Genomic DNA, 19035 nt, shown 5'->3' with positions numbered 1-19035 from the left:
GGTGGTATCAGATAGATTAAATAACAAAAGAACACAAACATAATAAGTACAGTGGTGAAACATACAATGAGCTTAGTGACATTGAGAAAATATGCTGAAGATGCTAGTTGGAAGGTCTGGACTCCAGGTCATTACAGGTTTAAGCTAACTAATGTTAAAGATGCAATAGTAATTTGAAAAACTGGTTACTACTAAACTAAAAACTTACATGCCTAAAATACAAGAATGCAGCCTGTACCGTACAAAATAGTATGGAGAGTGAGGACCATCCACAGCAAATATACAATAACAGCGATAGATATAGCAGTACTGTGCAGTTATGAGACAATTTTGGGAACAGTAAACCTCAATTATTAGTGGGGTACTAACATAGTAAGCTTCAGCCGGGGGAAAGTGTAGAAAAGTCATAATCTGACCCACGCTCTCACCAGCAGGAGCAGAAAGGTACATGGAGCATTTGAAAATATACATAACAAATAGAGTTAGACATAGTAAAACATATACAACCTCTCATACAGTATGTTGAAGTCACACACACTAAAGCAACAACCCCTCTGGGAAGATTGGCCTGTATGTGAGTGCTCTGTACTGTAAGAGAGAGAAGCGGTCTGAATATGTGTCCTCTACTTAACATAAACATAATCTGCTGTAAACCAACATATTTTCAGAAATTTAACTAAGAAAGAGGCAGTCTCACTAGTAAGGAGGGTAATGAAAAAAAACCCCAAATAAAATAGTGGTCTATGGGACGCTGGACTTCTAGATTTGGGGAAATGTTTAACATTCACTCTCAAGGACCACATAGTAAATTTATAGACTGAAAACGATGCGAGCTAACCATGCTATGGAATAGTGTAATAGATAAGCAAAGTTAATTGAGCTCCGTTTACATAGTCTGCAGGCCATGTTCTTAGGTCCCCAGAAGAACCATCATTTAGTCCATTACTGGTACAATCGTCTGCAGTCTGCTGTAGGTCAATAGTATTATGGCTAGGTACAGTTAGATGGTGATTATACTCCAGCACATCATAACAGCTGGAAAGAATTTACCCCACTCCGTTCTTGAAATCTGATGACCGGCATAGAGGGACCTGTAGATCACACTGCAATTCAAAATGGCTCTTGTCCAGAGCGAGTGACGGGGGAAGCGGAGCGGGACTCATAAGCGGTGAGCTTTCACTCAGGAATCCAGGCATAGGGCCTCCGTAGAGGATCAGAAGATCAAAGGGCACCAGGACCTGGCCACGGCAGTCGATCGCCCCACGGCAACCAACGGGCTGGTGTAAGAGCGACAGCCTCTGCGCCAGTAATGAGGTAGGTTTCGGCACAGGATAAGGTTGAAGAGGCGAGAGCTGCGCACCTCTCTCCGGTCGAATTATGTCACACCAGGAGGCTGCCGCCCGCAGCGGCTTTCCTATAGCATAGTCTTGTGAGTGGGTGTTAGCCTGTTGTTGCTCCATACTTGTAAACTGCGACCTCTTCATGCTGAGTCCTCTCTCGCTAAGCTTTGGTCAGAGGTAAGTTCTGCCCGTAGGGAAAAAAATTGAGAGTCAAGCTTGTCTCCCAGCTGTTGCAGAAGCAGAATAATCTCCGCCATTTTGATCAGGAATTCACTCTGTGATGGAATAGGAGACTCACTGGATGGTGATCGATATGAGCATTTATACTGAGTAATGGTATAGTGTAGGGAAATATAGCTGCTCCTTCATAAAACTATTGCGGCATATAATTTATACTGTCCCATAGCTCCCCAGACAATGGTGTATGAAGCCGCGTGTCTATGAGCAGATCAAGGGGTTGAGTCTTCTGTAGATTTCTGTGATTCTAGTCATCTCCAAGTGCAATAAGTAGCATTATCTCTTATAAATCTTAGTTCTCGGCACATGTTGCAGAGGATTGCATAAACAAAAGCCGTTTTAAAGCATATAGAATCAGGAGCTCCATCCAGACACTTCTTACTCCCTTGACGGCTAGCTCCGCCCCCCTGAATTTGATGATTTATATGTATGTGATATGGGGCACTGTGTCTGCTCTCTCTTTCACTGTGGCTTAAACAAAGGCTTGTACTCATCTATATTTCTTTTTATTGTTACTGATGCCTCAATAAAAATATTAAAATAAATTTAAAAAAAAAATTCTTGCGCTTACAAATTCTTCATAAAATCAATCTTTAATCCCATTTAAAAAAAAAACAAAAAAAAACAAGTATATACAAATAGAAGGCATCTTGCACATCCTATGATTATGGCACCAAGCCGAAATGCGTCAGGGGCTGCCCTCCAGGGGGTATCATTGTCTAGCTACTTTGATTAATGCCTTCTGTTTATAAATACCTGTTTTTAAAAATATGAAATAAGGATTGATTTCTCCAACATAGGTGTGTCCGGTCCACGGCGTCATCCTTACTTGTGGGATATTCTCTTCCCCAACAGGAAATGGCAAAGAGCCCAGCAAAGCTGGTCACATGATCCCTCCTAGGCTCCGCCTACCCCAGTCATTCTCTTTGCCGTTGTACAGGCAACATCTCCACGGAGATGGCTTAGAGTTTTTTAGTGTTTAACTGTAGTTTTTCATTATTCAATCAAGAGTTTGTTATTTTCAAATAGTGCTGGTACGTACTATTTACTCAGAAACAGAAAAGAGATGAAGAATTCTGTTTGTATGAGGAAAATGATTTTAGCAACCGTAACTAAAATCCATGGCTGTTCCACACAGGACTGTTGAGAGCAATTAACTTCAGTTGGGGGAACAGTTTGCAGTCCCTTGCTGCTTGAGGTATGACACATTCTAACAAGACGATGTAATGCTGGAAGCTGTCATTTTCCCTATGGGATCCGGTAAGCCATGTTTATTACGATTGTAAATAAGGGCTTCACAAGGGCTTATTTAAACTGTAGACTTTTTCTGGGCTAAATCGATTGATTATTAACACATATTTAGCCTTGAGGAATCATTTTATCTGGGTATTTTGATATAATAATATCGGCAGGCACTGTTTTAGACACCTTATTCTTTAGGGGCTTTCCCAAAGCATAGGCAGAGTCTCATTTTCGCGCCGGTGTTGCGCACTTGTTTTTGAGAGGCATGGCATGCAGTCGCATGTGAGAGGAGCTCTGATACTTATAAAAGACTTCTGAAGGCGTCATTTGGTATCGTATTCCCCTTTGGGTTTGGTTGGGTCTCAGCAAAGCAGATACCAGGGACTGTAAAGGGGTTTAAAGCTTAAAACGGCTCCGGTTCCGTTATTTTAAGGGTTAAAGCTTCCAAAATTGGTGTGCAATATTTTCAAGGCTTTAAGACGCTGTGGTGAAAATTTGGTGAATTTTGAACAATTCCTTCATGTTTTTTCGCAAGCGTCGTCCCTTCCTCAAGCAAAGGCTCACACGGACATTGTCCTGGCCTTTCTCAGATCTCACGGCTGGAAAGTGAACGTGGAAAAGAGTTCTCTATCCCCGTCAACAAGGGTTCCCTTCTTGGGAACAATTATAGACTCCTTAGAAATGAGGATCTTTCTATCAGAGGCCAGAAAAACAAAGCTTCTGGACTCTTGTCGGATACTTCATTCCGTTCCTCTTCCTTCCATAGCTCAGTGCATGGAAGTGATCGGGTTGATGGTGGCGGCGATGGACATAGTTCCTTTTGCGCGCATTCATCTAAGACCATTACAACTGTGCATGCTCAGTCAGTGGAATGGGGACTATACAGACTTGTCTCCGAAGATACAAGTAAATCAGAGAACCAGAGACTCACTCCGTTGGTGGCTGTCCCTGGACAATCTGTCTCAAGGGATGATGTTCCACAGACCAGAGTGGGTCATTGTCACGACCGACGCCAGTCTGATAGGCTGGGGCGCGGTCTGGGGATCCCTGAAAGCTCAGGGTCTTTGGTCTCGGGAAGAATCTCTTCTACCGATAAATATTCTGGAACTGAGAGCGATATTCAATGCTCTCCAGGCCTGGCCCCAGCTTGCGAGGACCAGGTTCATACGGTTTCAATCAGACAACATGACGACTGTTGCGTACATCAACCATCAGGGGGGAACAAGGAGTTCCCTAGCGATGGAAGAAGTAACCAAAATTATTCTTTGGGCGGAGTCTCACTCCTGCCACCTGTCTGCTATCCACATCCCAGGAGTGGAAAATTGGGAAGCGGATTTTCTGAGTCGGCAGACATTGCATCCGGGGGAGTGGGAACTCCATCCGGAAATCTTTGCCCAAGTCACTCACCTGTGGGGCATTCCAGACATGGATCTGATGGCCTCTCGTCAGAACTTCAAAGTTCCTTGCTACGGGGCCAGATCCAGGGATCCCAAGGCGGCTCTAGTGGATGCACTAGTAGCACCTTGGACCTTCAAACTAGCTTATGTGTTCCCGCCATTTCCTCTCATCCCCAGGCGGATAGCCAGGATCAAGCAGGAGAGGGCGTCGGTGATCTTGATAGCTCCTGCGTGGCCACGCAGGACTTGGTATGCAGATCTGGTGAATATGTCATCGGCTCCACCTTGGAAGCTACCTTTGAGACGAGACCTTCTTGTTCAGGGTCCGTTCGAACATCCGAATCTGGTTTCACTCCAGCTGACTGCTTGGAGATTGAACGCTTGATTTTATCGAAGCGAGGATTCTCAGATTCTGTTATCGATACTCTTGTTCAGGCCAGAAAGCCTGTGACTAGAAAGATTTACCACAAAATTTGGAAAAAATATATCTGTTGGTGTGAATCTAAAGGATTCCCTTGGGACAAGGTTAAGATTCCTAGGATTCTATCCTTCCTTCAAGAAGGATTGGAAAAAGGATTATCTGCAAGTTCCCTGAAGGGACAGATTTCTGCCTTGTCGGTATTACTTCACAAAAAGCTGGCAGCTGTGCCAGATGTTCAAGCCTTTGTTCAGGCTCTGGTTAGAATCAAGCCTGTTTACAAACCTTTGACTCCTCCTTGGAGTCTCAATTTAGTTCTTTCAGTTCTTCAGGGGGTTCCGTTTGAACCCTTACATTCCGTTGATATTAAGTTATTATCTTGGAAAGTTTTGTTTTTAGTTGCGATTTCTTCTGCTAGAAGAGTCTCAGAATTATCTGCTCTGCAGTGTTCTCCTCCTTATCTGGTGTTCCATGCAGATAAGGTGGTTTTACGTACTAAACCTGGTTTTCTTCCAAAAGTTGTTTCTAACAAAAACATTAACCAGGAGATTATCGTACCTTCTCTGTGTCCAAAACCAGTTTCAAAGAAGGAACGTTTGTTGCACAATTTGGATGTTGTTCGCGCTCTAAAATTCTATTTAGATGCTACAAAGGATTTTAGACAAACATCTTCCTTGTTTGTTGTTTATTCAGGTAAAAGGAGAGGTCAAAAAGCAACTTCTACCTCTCTCTCTTTTTGGATTAAAAGCATCATCAGATTGGCTTACGAGACTGCCGGACGGCAGCCTCCCGAAAGAATCACAGCTCATTCCACTAGGGCTGTGGCTTCCACATGGGCCTTCAAGAACGAGGCTTCTGTTGATCAGATATGTAGGGCAGCGACTTGGTCTTCACTGCACACTTTTACCAAATTTTACAAGTTTGATACTTTTGCTTCTTCTGAGGCTATTTTTGGGAGAAAGGTTTTGCAAGCCGTGGTGCCTTCCATTTAGGTGACCTGATTTGCTCCCTCCCTTCATCCGTGTCCTAAAGCTTTGGTATTGGTTCCCACAAGTAAGGATGACGCCGTGGACCGGACACACCTATGTTGGAGAAAACAGAATTTATGTTTACCTGATAAATTTCTTTCTCCAACGGTGTGTCCGGTCCACGGCCCGCCCTGGTTTTTTTAATCAGGTCTGATATTTTATTTTCTTTAACTACAGTCACCACGGTACCATATGGTTTCTCCTATGCAAATATTCCTCCTTAACGTCGGTCGAATGACTGGGGTAGGCGGAGCCTAGGAGGGATCATGTGACCAGCTTTGCTGGGCTCTTTGCCATTTCCTGTTGGGGAAGAGAATATCCCACAAGTAAGGATGACGCCGTGGACCGGACACACCGTTGGAGAAAGAAATTTATCAGGTAAACATAAATTCTGTTTTTATGAAGAATTTAAAAAGCACTGGAACGTTTTGTGTTTCTGAGAATCATCTTTGTTATAAATCCATCAAGGATTTTTCCTCTTCATGGAAATTTGGCTTTAGTACAATGCAGACAACTAGGAATCCCAAATACATAGGAATTTGTGGTTTGATGCTGCTAGAATGTTACTTTTCAATGGTTTTACATGAAGCTGTGCAGCTATCACACCAATGTCTGGTTGATGAAAAGATGTAGCATATATCAGCCTTCCCAGAGGAGTTTGTAGTAAGGTCTTTCACCTCATTCTGAGCTGAGACTCCAGGTGTCTAGGCAAAGCAGATTTTCTGAATTGACAGACAACTTAACCAGTCTTGTTATATATGTCTTTGTCTAAGGATTTACCAGTAAGGATCCTGGAGGTTCAGACTGCTGCATATGTCTGACCACAACGTTTCGTTCCTCATTTTTCTTAGCTTTCTTTTTAGTGAACATTATGTTATCAATATCTACAAGATTTTGTTTTGTTGCTTGTACCTTAATCCAAAAATAACATTGGAGATTGTGAAATGATGATTTACACCCTGTTGCATGCACCTTAACAAATTTCAGTTGATACCTACTGTACAGTTTGCATCACTTTGACTAAATTGGGCGAGGGAAAGATCTAAACCCACAACATAATTTTCTGTCCCTGTGGAAGATAATGTTGGATTTTCAAGTCATTTTAATATTGTCTCTTCAGCAGAAGCTCTCCTGTAAATGAGGGTTTTGCAAACTGTTACAATGTCACCTCCCCTTTGTACTGACCTATTGGTAGTGTCATTTGGTACCTTTATATGCTTTTGTGTGCCTTGGCTGTGGCCTTTACCCTTCCGGGCTGTTTGTTTCATCTGATGTGTTTCTTCCATGCATTTGGGCTCTATGGCTAAATTAACTTGCGTTTCACTGGTTATATTCTATGCTTCTGTATATGTATCCATACGACTTGCATGCTCTGACGCACGCATGCCACGTGTCTTACACTACGGGTAAGAGTTGCTGCTTCACCATGATAAGAGAGCAATCAAGCTAAACTGGTGTGGTATAATCACCTTGCACACCCTGATTACCCTGAATGAACTAATTGTTTAGATTGTTAAAGGGACGTAAATCATTTTGTTTTTGCACTTAATATGTTAGAGGATTTTATTATTGTACTATTGATTGCATAAAACTGTTTGCTTAACAACTTCAAAGGGATGAAACAGATAGTTAAAGCCAACTCAGCGCAGCAATGCACTACAAGGATCTAGCAGAACACATCTGGAGAGCCAATTACAGAAGATAAATGTGTGTAGCCACCAATCACCAGTGAGATTCCAGTAGAGCATTGCTTCTGCTGAGGCTATGTACATATTCTTTTCAACAGAGGATACCAAGAGAGCAAAGTAAATATTATAATAGAAGTAATCTTAAAATCACTTTGATTCATGCAACTTGAATCATGCAAGTTTGTTTGCCCTTTTAACCTGTTGTTTCACTTGCTATTTTAGGTCCCTTTGCTCCTGCACCAGAAGCAGGCTTTGGCATGGCTGCAATGGCGAGAGACACAAAGACCACAGGGGGGAATTCTGGGTAAGAATCAGAAAGTGAGAGTATCAAGACCATGGGGAAGTTCTGGGTTAGGATTTGGAGAGTAACAAAATCATGGGGAGGATTCTGGGTAAGGATTAGAAGAGTGATAGTAACAGGACCAGTCAGAGATTATGGGTAAGTATCGGTAGAATGACAGGACCATGGGGGGATTCTGGGTAAGGATCGGGAGAGTGCATGACAGGACCATGAGGAGGTTTCTGGGTAAGGATCAGGAGAGTGAATGACATGACCATGGGGAGGATTCTGGGTAAGGATCAGGAGAATGAGAGTGACAGGACCATTGGGGGTTTCTGGGTAAGGCTCTGTAGAGAGACATGGCCATGGGGAGGATTCTTTGTAAGGATTAGGAGAGTGAGGGTAAGATAACCATGGAGGATGCTGGGTAAGGATCAGGAGAATGACAGGACCATCAGAGTATTCTGTTAGGATCTGGAGAATGGCAGGTCTATAGGGGGGTTCTGAGTAAGGATTAGGAGAGAGAGGGGCGTGGCTCTGGGTAAGGATTAGGAGAGTGAGAGTGACATGACCATGAGTAGGATTCTGGGCAAGGATCAGGAGAGTGAAATTGACCGGACCATGGGGAATGGTCTGAGTAAGGATTAGGAGAGTGCATGACAGGACCATGAGGTAGATTCTGGGTAAGGATCAGGAGTGAGATAGTGACCGGACCATGCTGGCGCACTATGACCGGTTATGTGAATTTGTTTATCATGTTTATATTTCTTTCATACAGATGATGAGAATCCACTATCCATTACTTCTGGGAATTAATCTTCCTGACCACTAGGAGGAGGAAAAAATTCCCAAACTCCAAGAGCTCTATAAAACCCCTCCCACCTCTATGGTAACTAGTTTTGTTTTTGCCACCGCTGGAGGTAGGTGAAGAATGAAGGTACTCTAGATGTTTTTCTATGAGAGGGGTTCTCAGACAGAGTTGAGGCCCAATTTCCCCTCATAGCGCTGCTGATTGACAGAGGGATGTATTGAGTAGTGGCACAATTACACCTTATAGAAGTAGGTCACAAGTCTGCCACAGGTGTTTCAGGGACATGTACTTTGCCTCCTCGAGTTGTGATATCCTTATACTCCTATTCCACTTCCTCTGCTGATATGTTTCAGCACTGGTTTGGCTTTCTCCTGGATTTCATTTTATCTTCCAGTAGTTGGGTGCCTATGGGTACCTTTTTTCTTTATTATTATTCTGGACTCCTATAAGCCTGTTGGGCTATTAAGTATGTAAATTATGGTACTATGTGGCCTAGGGACATTATTATCTATATATTTATTTTTTATTACTCCTTTAAAGTTTAAGGCTTCTTTCCTCTTTATTTATTTTTTGCGTGATTATTCGATAAACAGTACATTAAGTACTCATCATTTTCTTCTTAAACGGGAAGAGTCCACAGCTGCATTCATTACTTTTGGGAATTCAGAACCTGGCCACCAGTAGAAGGCAAAGACACCTCAGCCAAAGGCTTAAAGGGACATGAAACCCATTTTTTTTTTCTTTCATGATTCAGATAGAGAATATAATTTTAAACAACTTTCTAATTTACTTCTATTATCTAATTTGTTTCATTCTCTTGGTATAATTTGTTGAAGGAGCAGCAATGCACTAATAGTTTCTAACTGAACACATGTGTGAGCCAATCACAATCGACATATATATGCAGCCACCAATCAACAGTTAGAACCTAGGTTCTGTGCTGCTACTGAGCTTGCCTAGATAAACATTTAAACAAACAAGAAGGAAGCAAATTAAATAATAGAAGTTAATTGGAAAGTTGTTTAAAATTGTATTCTCTATCTGAATCATGAAATATATTCAGATAGTCTCTTATGGAGGGTAGTACTCTTCGAAATGGGACTGGAGTTTTAAAGGACCAGTCAACACATTAGATTTGCATAATCAACAAATACAAGATAACAAGACAATGCAATAGCACTTAGTCTGAACTTCAAATGAGTAGTAATTTTTTTTATAACAAATTTCAAAGTTATGTATATTTCCACTCCCCTTGAACCATGTGATAGCAATCAGCCAATCACAAATGCATATACGTATAGTCTGTGAATTCTTGCACATGCTCAGTAGGATCTGGTGACTCAAAAATTGTAAATATAAAAGACTGTGCACATTTTTTTTAAAGGAAGTAAATTGGAAAGTTGTTAAAAAATTACATGCTGTATCTGAATCATGAAAATTTTATTTAACCTGAGTGTCCCTTTAAGTAATCCTGTCAGCCTCTCAGTGAGAGCATGGATGAAGGAGATGCAGGGAGAGTCTTTCTGCAAAACCATCCCGACTCATATTAACAGCTCCTTAGCAATCAGAGTTGACGAGTTTTGCTGCCTGCCTTTATTCACTCAAGTCCATGTCAGAACCGAGGCTACTATCTGTCCCACTTGAAGGGCCGTTTTCCTGTTCCATGGCGCAGATTCCGCTAAGATTGTTTAATTTTATTTCGATATGTGAATGTAATGTTTACGAAGGAAGCAGGGTCCCAGTGGGACTCCTTTATCTTAAGGAATCAAGGGTTAATATCTCCTGAGGGGGGTTATTGAACAGGGGGGGCTTTAATCATGTTTGTTATGTGATTCTGTCTGCTAATGTGTAGTGCTACTTAGGCTCATGGCTATTCAGAACATAACGGCCTTATCATAATTTGGTGCGGTCTCTTAGATTTGCGCGCCCTTTTTGTGACTTGCACGGTACACCTCGTGACCGGGTGCGGTTACGTTGTATTCCTCTTCCGTATTCTGACCGAGTGGCGACAAAGAGAGTCTGCTTGTTAGTTGTCTGGTTCACAAGAGGTGGTGAGTGCCCCAGCCATTGGGAGTGTAAGGTGCCGTTTAGTGCTTGTCCATATTTGCAATCCCAAAGTTATGGAGGATTCTCATTTTTTAGAAATGGATATCTCTGATTCGGAGAATACGTCTTGCAAAGAATATGAAATGGCCGGGTTATTCATGCCCATCAGTTATGTTCCGATTGCTGTTCTAGAGTACTCTCTTCTCCCGAATCAGGGAACTTAGAGTGCGTTGAGCCATCCTCCCCCGAGGATTCCATATCCTGTGAGGCGCGTGCCCCAGAACCTTCTTTTGCTATGCAAGCAGGTGTCCCTATGGCTGTTACTCCTTCTCCGGAAGGCGGCTTGTTTCCTCCAGAGGTTACAGCACTGTTCCGCATGGCCATATCTATGGCGCTGGCTCATTTATATCTCCCAAGTGAAATATTTTTAAGGTACTGTCCGTGTTCTGTCAACCAGGGCCTGTCAGGCGTGAGATCGCCTGATTCAGTTCGGCCTTCTGGGGAAGCGATGGCCTCTGAGGCTTCAGGGTCCCCACCCTTGGGGTCGGGTTCGTCAATCGATCCAGCAGGGGATCATTTTGCCTTCCGTTATAGGCTGGCATGTCTTCGTGTCCTACTAAGGCATGTTTTGGCAGTACTAGAGGTTTCCAGTCCTAGTGGACCGACGGATCCTCGGTTTTCTGTGCCGTATGGCAAGCTGGGTTAGACGTATGTGGATGAAACCAATCTCCTTGACGTCCCCGTTTTTCTTTTCTTTATTTTATGTATCGGTTCCAGTTCTGAGCTTGGGAGAATAGGGCCTCTGATCGGCTGGTCCTGTTGGTGTGCCCATTCTCTTTAGACGTTCACCCACGGGTGCTGCCTTTTATTTTGATCTGGTTAGGATGTGTTTGATTTGTTTTAGAAAGCTCATGTCTGATATAATTTCCGTTTTGGGAACGTTCTTTCTCTGGAACTGATACTTGCGATTTTGTGGTCACGTGGGCACTTCCTCGGAAGTTGCGCATTTTTTGTAAAGAACATAGTTATGTTTATAGTTCATATTATCAATCCTTGCGGGTCCATTTTTCTTGGGCCTTCGGCAGTTCTGGAGTGTCTTGTACCAGGCGGGTACTGGTCGGGCGCTAGCTGCTGTTCCTTATTATTATTATTATTATTATTCTTTATTTATAAAGCGCCAACAGATTCCACAGCGCTGCCCATGGGTACAAGGATAACAATACAATGGAGAAACAATACAATAAAAGACAAAAACAATTACAGACAAATACAGGGGGAATTGAGGGCCCTATTCCTGTTTGACAATCTAGATGGGTTGGAGGATGGGAAACAGGAGGTGAGGACTGCAAAGGTGAGAATGAAATTAGTGAGGAGATAGATGAGGGCAACTATAAGTGAAGTTAGTTTGTTAATGAGTCGGGTGATAAGCTTCCCTGAACAGAAAGGTCTTTAGGGAACGTTTAAAGGAGGAGAGGTTAGGGGCAAGTATGACCGCTCGAGGAAATGCGTTCCAGAGGGTTGTTGCCGCACGAGAGAAGTCTTGTAGTCTAGCATGAAAGGAGGTGATGGTAGAGGACGCAAGAAGCAGGGCATTGTTGGATCTTAGGGGGCGGGCAGGAGTATATTTGTTGATGAGTGAGGACAGGTAGGGTTGTGCAGTTTTGGTGAGGGCTTTGTAGGTCAGGGTGAGAATTTTGAATTTAACTCTGCTGTGAATGGGGAGCCAGTGAAGAGACTCACAGAGAGGTGCAGCAGAAACAGAGCCTTGAGAGAGGTGGATTAGCCTGGCAGATGCATTTAGGATGGATTGGAGGGGAGAGAGGTGGGAGAGAGGGAGGCCAGTTAGTAAGTTGTTACAGTAGTCAAGTCGGGAAATTACCAGGGAGTGGATTAGCTGTTTAGTAGTTTCAGCACTCCCAAACGGACGAATTTTGGAGATATTGCGTAGGTGGTTGCAACAGGATGAAGAGAGCAATTGGATGTGGGTAATGAAGGACAGATTTGAGTCAAGCGTGACTCTGAGACAGCAGATTTGGGGTGATGGGGAGATAGTGGTGCCGCCAACAGTGAGTGAAAAATTAGAAACTGGAGTAGAGTTAGAGGGGAGAATTAGAAGTAGTTTGGTCTTGGACATATTTATTTTTAGGTGCTGAGATGCCATCCAGGAGGAAATGCCAGATAAGCAGTCGCTGATGTGAGAATTAACAGAAGGAGAGAGTGCAGGGGTGGAACTGGGTATCCTCAGCATAGAGGTGATAGCTGAAGCCAGCGCTGTTAAGTTTACCCAGTGAAGAATTGTAAATAGAGAAGAGTAGAGGACCCAGGACAGAGCTTTGAGGTACTCCAACAGACAGAGGAAATAGAGAGGAGTCACCAGCAAAAGAGATGGAGAAGGATCTGTTAGAGAGATAAGAGTGAATCCAGAAGAGGGCAGTGTCACAGAGCCCAAGAGAGCTGAGAGTCCGTAGGAGAAGGGGATGGTCAACAGTGTCAAAGGCAGCAGAGAGGTCAAGTAAGATGAGTATAGAGTAGTAGCCTTTATTTTTAGCAGAAAGGAGATCGTTGGTAACCTTGGTGAGGGCAGTCTCAGTTGAGTGTTGGGGATGGAAGCCAGATTGCAGGGGGTCGAGCAATGAGTTGGAGGACAGGAATTGAGTTAGGCGATTGAAAACTAGTTTTTCAAGGTATTTTTAAGCTAGCGGGAGCAGTGATATGGGGCGGTAGTTTGCAGGAGAGTTAGGGTCAAGGGAGGGTTTTTTGAGGATGGGGGTAACCTTTGCATGTTTGATGGAGGCAAGGAATGAGCCGGAAGAAAGGGATAGGTTGAATATGTAAGAGCTGAGTGAGGGTGGGATACAGAGGAGAAATTAGATGTGAAGGAATAGGGTCAAGTGGGCAGGTAGTGAGGTGTCAGGAAGAAAAAAGGAAAGCCACTTTACTCTAAGTGGTTGGTAGGAGGGTGCAGAGGGGGTGACTGGGAGCGAAGTTGGAAGATTGCAGGCTTGTGTTGGGATGTTTCTTCGGATGGTAAGTGTTTTATTGAAAAAGTAGTCAGCCAGGTCTTGAGCACTAAATGCAGATGAGGGGGTGGTGCATGTGGGTAGAGGAGAGAGTTGAAAATGGAGAAGAGTCTTTTAGGGTTTGAAGAGTGAGTGGATATGAGAGGATTGTCAGGATAGGTAAAGTCCAGAGTTAGACCCAAATGCTAGAATGAGGTTAATAACACCCTAGCACAGTGAGTATATACCAGGACCTGACCCTGCGACAGCTGTAGTACAATATATACTCACAGTAATAGACTGGAAGATGACACAGCAGGGTCAGGAGAAGAAACTTTGTGTAGAAAGGGTTAATCAATAGAGTAATCAGGCAAGCAATGTCCAGCAACGTGTAATCAGGCAGGTAAGGGTTAACCAATAGAATAGTCAGGCAAGCAATATCCAGTAACGTGTAATCAGGCAGATAGGGGTTAACCAATAGAGTAGTCAGGTAAGCAGTGTCCAGCAACGTGTTATCAGGCAGGGAGGGGTTAACCAAAAGAGTAGTCAGGTAAGCAGTGTCCAGCAACGTGTTATCAGGCAGGTAGGGGTTAACCAATAGAGTAGTCAGGTAAGCAGTGTCCAGCAACGTGTTATCAGGCAGGTAGGGGTTAACCAATAGACTAGTCAGGTAAGCAGTGTCCAGCAACGTGTTATCAGGCAGGAAGGGGTTAACCAATAGAGTAGTCAGGTAAGCAGTGTCCAGCAACGTGTTATCAGGCAGGTAGGGGTTAACCAATGGAGTAGTCAGGTAAGCAGTGTCCAGCAACGTGTTATCAGGCAGGTAGGGGTTAACCAATAGAGTAGTCCGGTAAGCAGTGTCCAGCAACGATATCAGGTAGGTAGGGGTTTAGGGTTCAGAATAAACAGGCACAGATTCAGAATATCACAGGAATAAATTTGTACTCACAAAAGCCCACGAGTAAAACAAACATGCACCGATGAGAGGAGACGCCGGAATAAGAAGGCCTCCTGACGTCATCGGAAGGGCCGACAGGAACAGGGTTGCTAGGCAACCAATGAAAGCGTTACCGCGCTGAGACAGAAGAAGAAAGAAGCGATCAGCAGCTGAGCGATCGCGACAAGGATATTGTCCACATTATATTAATCTATCAGTTTATATGTAGTCGGTATGGAAAATATTATTTGAAAAGACCCAAATATTTTACAAAATGAGGTTTCATCCCAGAATTGTATATCTATCTTCATTAATTGTCTTATATAATGTGTAACCTGGAGGAATGCTAAGTAGTGATCTTGTGATATAGAATAATCTTTTTTTAAATCTTTAAAAGGTCTTACACTATGATTCCCTTAGTTCAGAAAATCTTTAAATCTACATATGTCCATAACCCTTTATCATAAGGATTTATTTTATTACCAGGTCAGGGTTTCCATCTATGGATATATAAGTACTTAGGCCAGAATTGCTTCTCATCAATTTATGCATTTCCGCCCCCCTCTTTTGAAATCTCTGTTCTTAAAACACAGGGTAGAAAAGTAGGGGAGACTTCTTATATTTTTTTCTTATATTTTTCGGATGATGATTCTGCTAGTAATGATTTTCTTTTCCTTTTGGGTGTGCTGAAGTCTGCCAATGTTTCATTTGTGATGCAGTTATGGTCATAAGTAAGATCATATTTAAGGGTATGTCATTAAAAGTCCTTTCCAGAAGGGCTTTATGGCTTAAATCCTGGTCAGCTGATATGGTGTCTAAATCCAGACTTTTATCTATTTCCTTTCAGGGAAAGATATTATTTGGTTCTGGTTCAGATTCTATAATTTTTACTGTGACTGGTGGTAAGGAAGCTCCTAATTATTTTCATCCTTTCGTTGGAACAAGAAACCGAAATGTTCTTCCTCCACTCAGAAACTGGGATCTTCCAATTCTGCATGGACATGACAAATTCAAATTGGAACAGATCTAAGCAGTCTAAGAAACCTGCGTCCGCTATCAAGTCAGCATGAAAGTTCAACCCCCGATCCAGATATTCTGGTAGGGGGCAGATTACTCTTTTTTCAGGAGGTTTGGTCCCAGTCTGTTCATGATCCCTGGGTTCAGAATATTGTTTCTCAGGGTTACTAAATCGGTTACAGGTTGACGCCACTATGAGGTTTCTGTTGTCTCATGTTCCATAGGCTCCTTTGAAAGCAGAAGCCTTCTTTCAGTCTGTGTCTGATCTGGAATCTATGGAAGTCATAGGTCCGCTTCCAATTTTGGAACAGGGATTGGGTTTCTATTTAAACCTCTTCATTGCTTCAAAGAAAGAGGGGACTTTCAGACCAGTTCTGGATTTAAATGCTCCGTACAGGTTTCTCAGCATTCCTACTTTCAAGATGGAAACTATTAAGACTATTCTGCCTTTGGTGCAGCAAGGTCATTTTATTTCCACAATAGATTTAAAGGATGCTTACCTTCATATTCACAGGGATCATTATCAGATTCTAAGGTTTACATTCCTAGACAAACATTTCCAGTTTGATGCTTTTCCATTTGGTCTGGCTACTGCTCCCAGGATTTTTTCAAAGTTTCGTGTTGCCCTCTTGTCATTGATAAGAGCCCAGGGTATTTCAGTTTTTCCTAACTTGGTACAAGCTCCATCTTTTCATATTGCAGTATCTCACACCCACAGACTTGTGTTGTTTCTTCAACAACATGGTTAGAAGATCCATTTTTCAAAGAGTTCTCTTGTTCCTCAGTCAAGAGTCACTTTTCTGGGTGTTCAAATAGACTGTCACTTTGTATGGAAGTTTTAAGCCTACTGGCAATCTGGCCCCTCCTACCATAGCTCGGAAATCACACGGTCACCCTCAGCCCTGGCATACTCCCCTGACACGTTATTGTTCCCGTACTGCTGAGCGGCACTGGAGAAAATCTCGGAGTTCAGCTGACTTTCTTCACTACAAGTTCATTTTGAACTCCTACTTCTCTGCCCTTAATCTTAATAAGCAACACTACTTCTCTACTCTTATCTCCACTCTTTCTTCAAACCCAAAACAGCTGTTCTCTACTTTCAGCACTCTTCTCCGCCCACCCCTACCTCCTAATAAAACTCCTCTGTCAGCTCAAGATTTTGCCAGACATTTCAATAAAAAAATCCATCCAGCCTCTCACCCCCTCAAAAGCTTGCAATTAACCAAAACCCACATAGCCCTATATTTAGCTCTTTCGCCCCTGTTACTGATGAAGTAGTTTCTGCACTTATACTGCGCTCTCACCTCACTACCTGTCCCCTTGACCCCACCCCCTAACAGATACTCCCTCTCTTCTATCCTTACCCCTATATTCACACACATTTTCAACCTCTCCCTCAGCACTGGTATATTTCCCTCATCTCTAAAACATGCACTGGTCACACCTATCCTCAAAAAAAACCTATCGATCCAACCTCCCCATCCAACTACCGCCCTATTTCCCTACTCCCTCTTGCCTCAAAGCTTCTTGAAAAGCAAGTACATGCACGTCTATCCCATTTCCTCACATTACACTCCCTCCTTGACCCACTGCAATCTGGATTTCGCCCCCATCACTCCACAGAGACAACAATGGTTAAGGTTACCAACGACCTACTCACAGCAAAATCCAAAGGCCGCTTCTGTCTGCAGCCTTTGACACTGTTGACCACCCTCTTTTGCTCCAAACCCTCCACTCCTTCGGCATTTGTGACACAGCCCTCTCGTGGTTCTCTTTCTATCCTGTCTTACCGTACCTTTAGTGTAGCCTTCTCTAGGGCTTCCTCTGCCCCATTACCACTTTCTGTTAGGGTACCGCAAGGCTCTGTCCTCGGTCCCCTTCTCTTCTCAATCTACACATCATCATTAGGTTCCCTAATAAAGTCCCACGGGTTTCAATATCATTTGTATGCCGATGACACTCAAATCTCAAATCTACATCTCTGCTCCACACCTATCTCCTTCCTTGCTAACCCGTGTCACTAACTGTCTTTCTCACATCTCTTCCTGGATGTCCTCTCACTACCTTAAGCTAAATCTCTCCAAAACTGAGCTCCGTATTTCTCCCCCTTCTTCTAAAATATTCACCCCCCATCTCTCCATAACTGTCGACAACTCCATCATTACCCCTACCCCACATGCCTGATGTCTTGATTTAGATCTTTCTTTCACTCTTCACATTCAGGTCTTGGCTAAATCCTGCCGTTTCCACCTTGAAAACATTGTTAAAATTAGACATTTCCCTACACAAGACACGACTAAGATTTTAATCCACTCTCCTCCTTTCCCGCCTTGACTATTGCAACTCCGTCCTCTCTGGTCTCCCTAGCTGCCGTCTATCTCCTTTAAAATCCATAATGAATGCCTCTGCCAGGCTTATCTTTCTTGAATGTCACTCTTCATCTGCTGCACCTCTCTGCCTTCAGTGGCTTCCTCTTGCCTCCAGGATTAAACACAAAATTCTGACTGTGACATACAAAGCCCTCAACTGCACTGCTCCCCTCTATATCTCCGACCTTGTCTCCAGATACTCTCCCTCTCGTCACCTTCGCTCTGCTCACGACGACCTACTCTCCTCCTCTCTTGTTACTTCTTCACATTCCCGTTTACAGAACTTCCCCATCTTGTGGAACACTCTGCCTCGCTCCACATGACTCTCCCCTAGTTTTGAAAGCTTCAAGAACTCCCTAAAGCCTCTTTCTTTCATGTAATTAGCAAGAGTCCATGAGCTAGTGACGTATGGGATATACATTCCTACCAGGAGGGGCAAAGTTTCCCAAACCTTAAAATGCCTATAAATACACCCCTCACCACACCCACAATTCAGTTTTACAAACTTTGCCTCCTATGGAGGTGGTGAAGTAAGTTTGTGCTAGATTCTACGTTGATATGCGCTCCGCAACAGGTTGGAGCCCGGTTTTCCTCTCAGCGTGCAGTGAATGTCAGAGGGATGTGAGGAGAGTATTGCCTGTTTGAATTCAATGATCTCCTTCTACGGGGTCTATTTCATAGGTTCTCTGTTATCGGTCGTAGAGATTCATCTCTTACCTCCCTTTTCAAATCGACAATATACTCTTATAAATATACCATTACCTCTGCTGATTTTCGTTTCAGTACTGGTTTGGCTTTCTACAAACATGTAGATGAGTGTCCTGGGGTAAGTAAGTCTTATTTTCTGTGACACTCTAAGCTATGGTTGGGCACTTTTTTAATAAAGTTCTAAATATATGTATTCAAACATTTATTTGCCTTGACTCAGGATGTTCAACATTCCTTATTTTCAGACAGTCAGTTTCATATTTGGGATAATGCATTTGAATCAAATATTTTTCTTACCTTAAAGATTTGACTTTTTTCCCTGTGGGCTGTTAGGCTCGCTGGGGCTGAAAATGCTTCATTTTATTGCGTCATTCTTGGCGCGGACTTTTTTGGCGCAAAAAATCTTTTCTGTTTCCGGCGTCATACGTGTCGCCGGAAGTTGCGTCATTTTTGACGTTCTTTTGCGCCAAAAAATGTTGGCGTTCCGGACGTGGCGTCATTTTTGGCGCCAAAAGAAT

General features: G+C 43.2%; 1 protein-coding gene across 4 annotated transcripts in view; it reads left to right on the top strand.

The window, feature by feature from the left end:
* The window catches only part of TTF2 (transcription termination factor 2), a 534153-nt gene that overhangs the window by 166190 nt on the left and 348928 nt on the right, over positions 1 to 19035 (top strand). For all 4 annotated transcript variants that reach the window (XM_053705754.1, XM_053705753.1, XM_053705751.1 and 1 more), the window contains one exon: positions 7573 to 7654. In XM_053705754.1, coding sequence (XP_053561729.1) covers positions 7573 to 7654 — 82 coding nt within the window. The remainder of the gene's footprint in view (positions 1 to 7572; positions 7655 to 19035) is intronic.

Source organism: Bombina bombina, chromosome 3 (genome assembly GCF_027579735.1).
Source record: "Bombina bombina isolate aBomBom1 chromosome 3, aBomBom1.pri, whole genome shotgun sequence".
NCBI lineage: Eukaryota > Metazoa > Chordata > Amphibia > Anura > Bombinatoridae > Bombina > Bombina bombina.
Note: the sequence above shows the minus strand (reverse complement) of the source record. Positions and strands in the feature narration are given on the sequence as shown.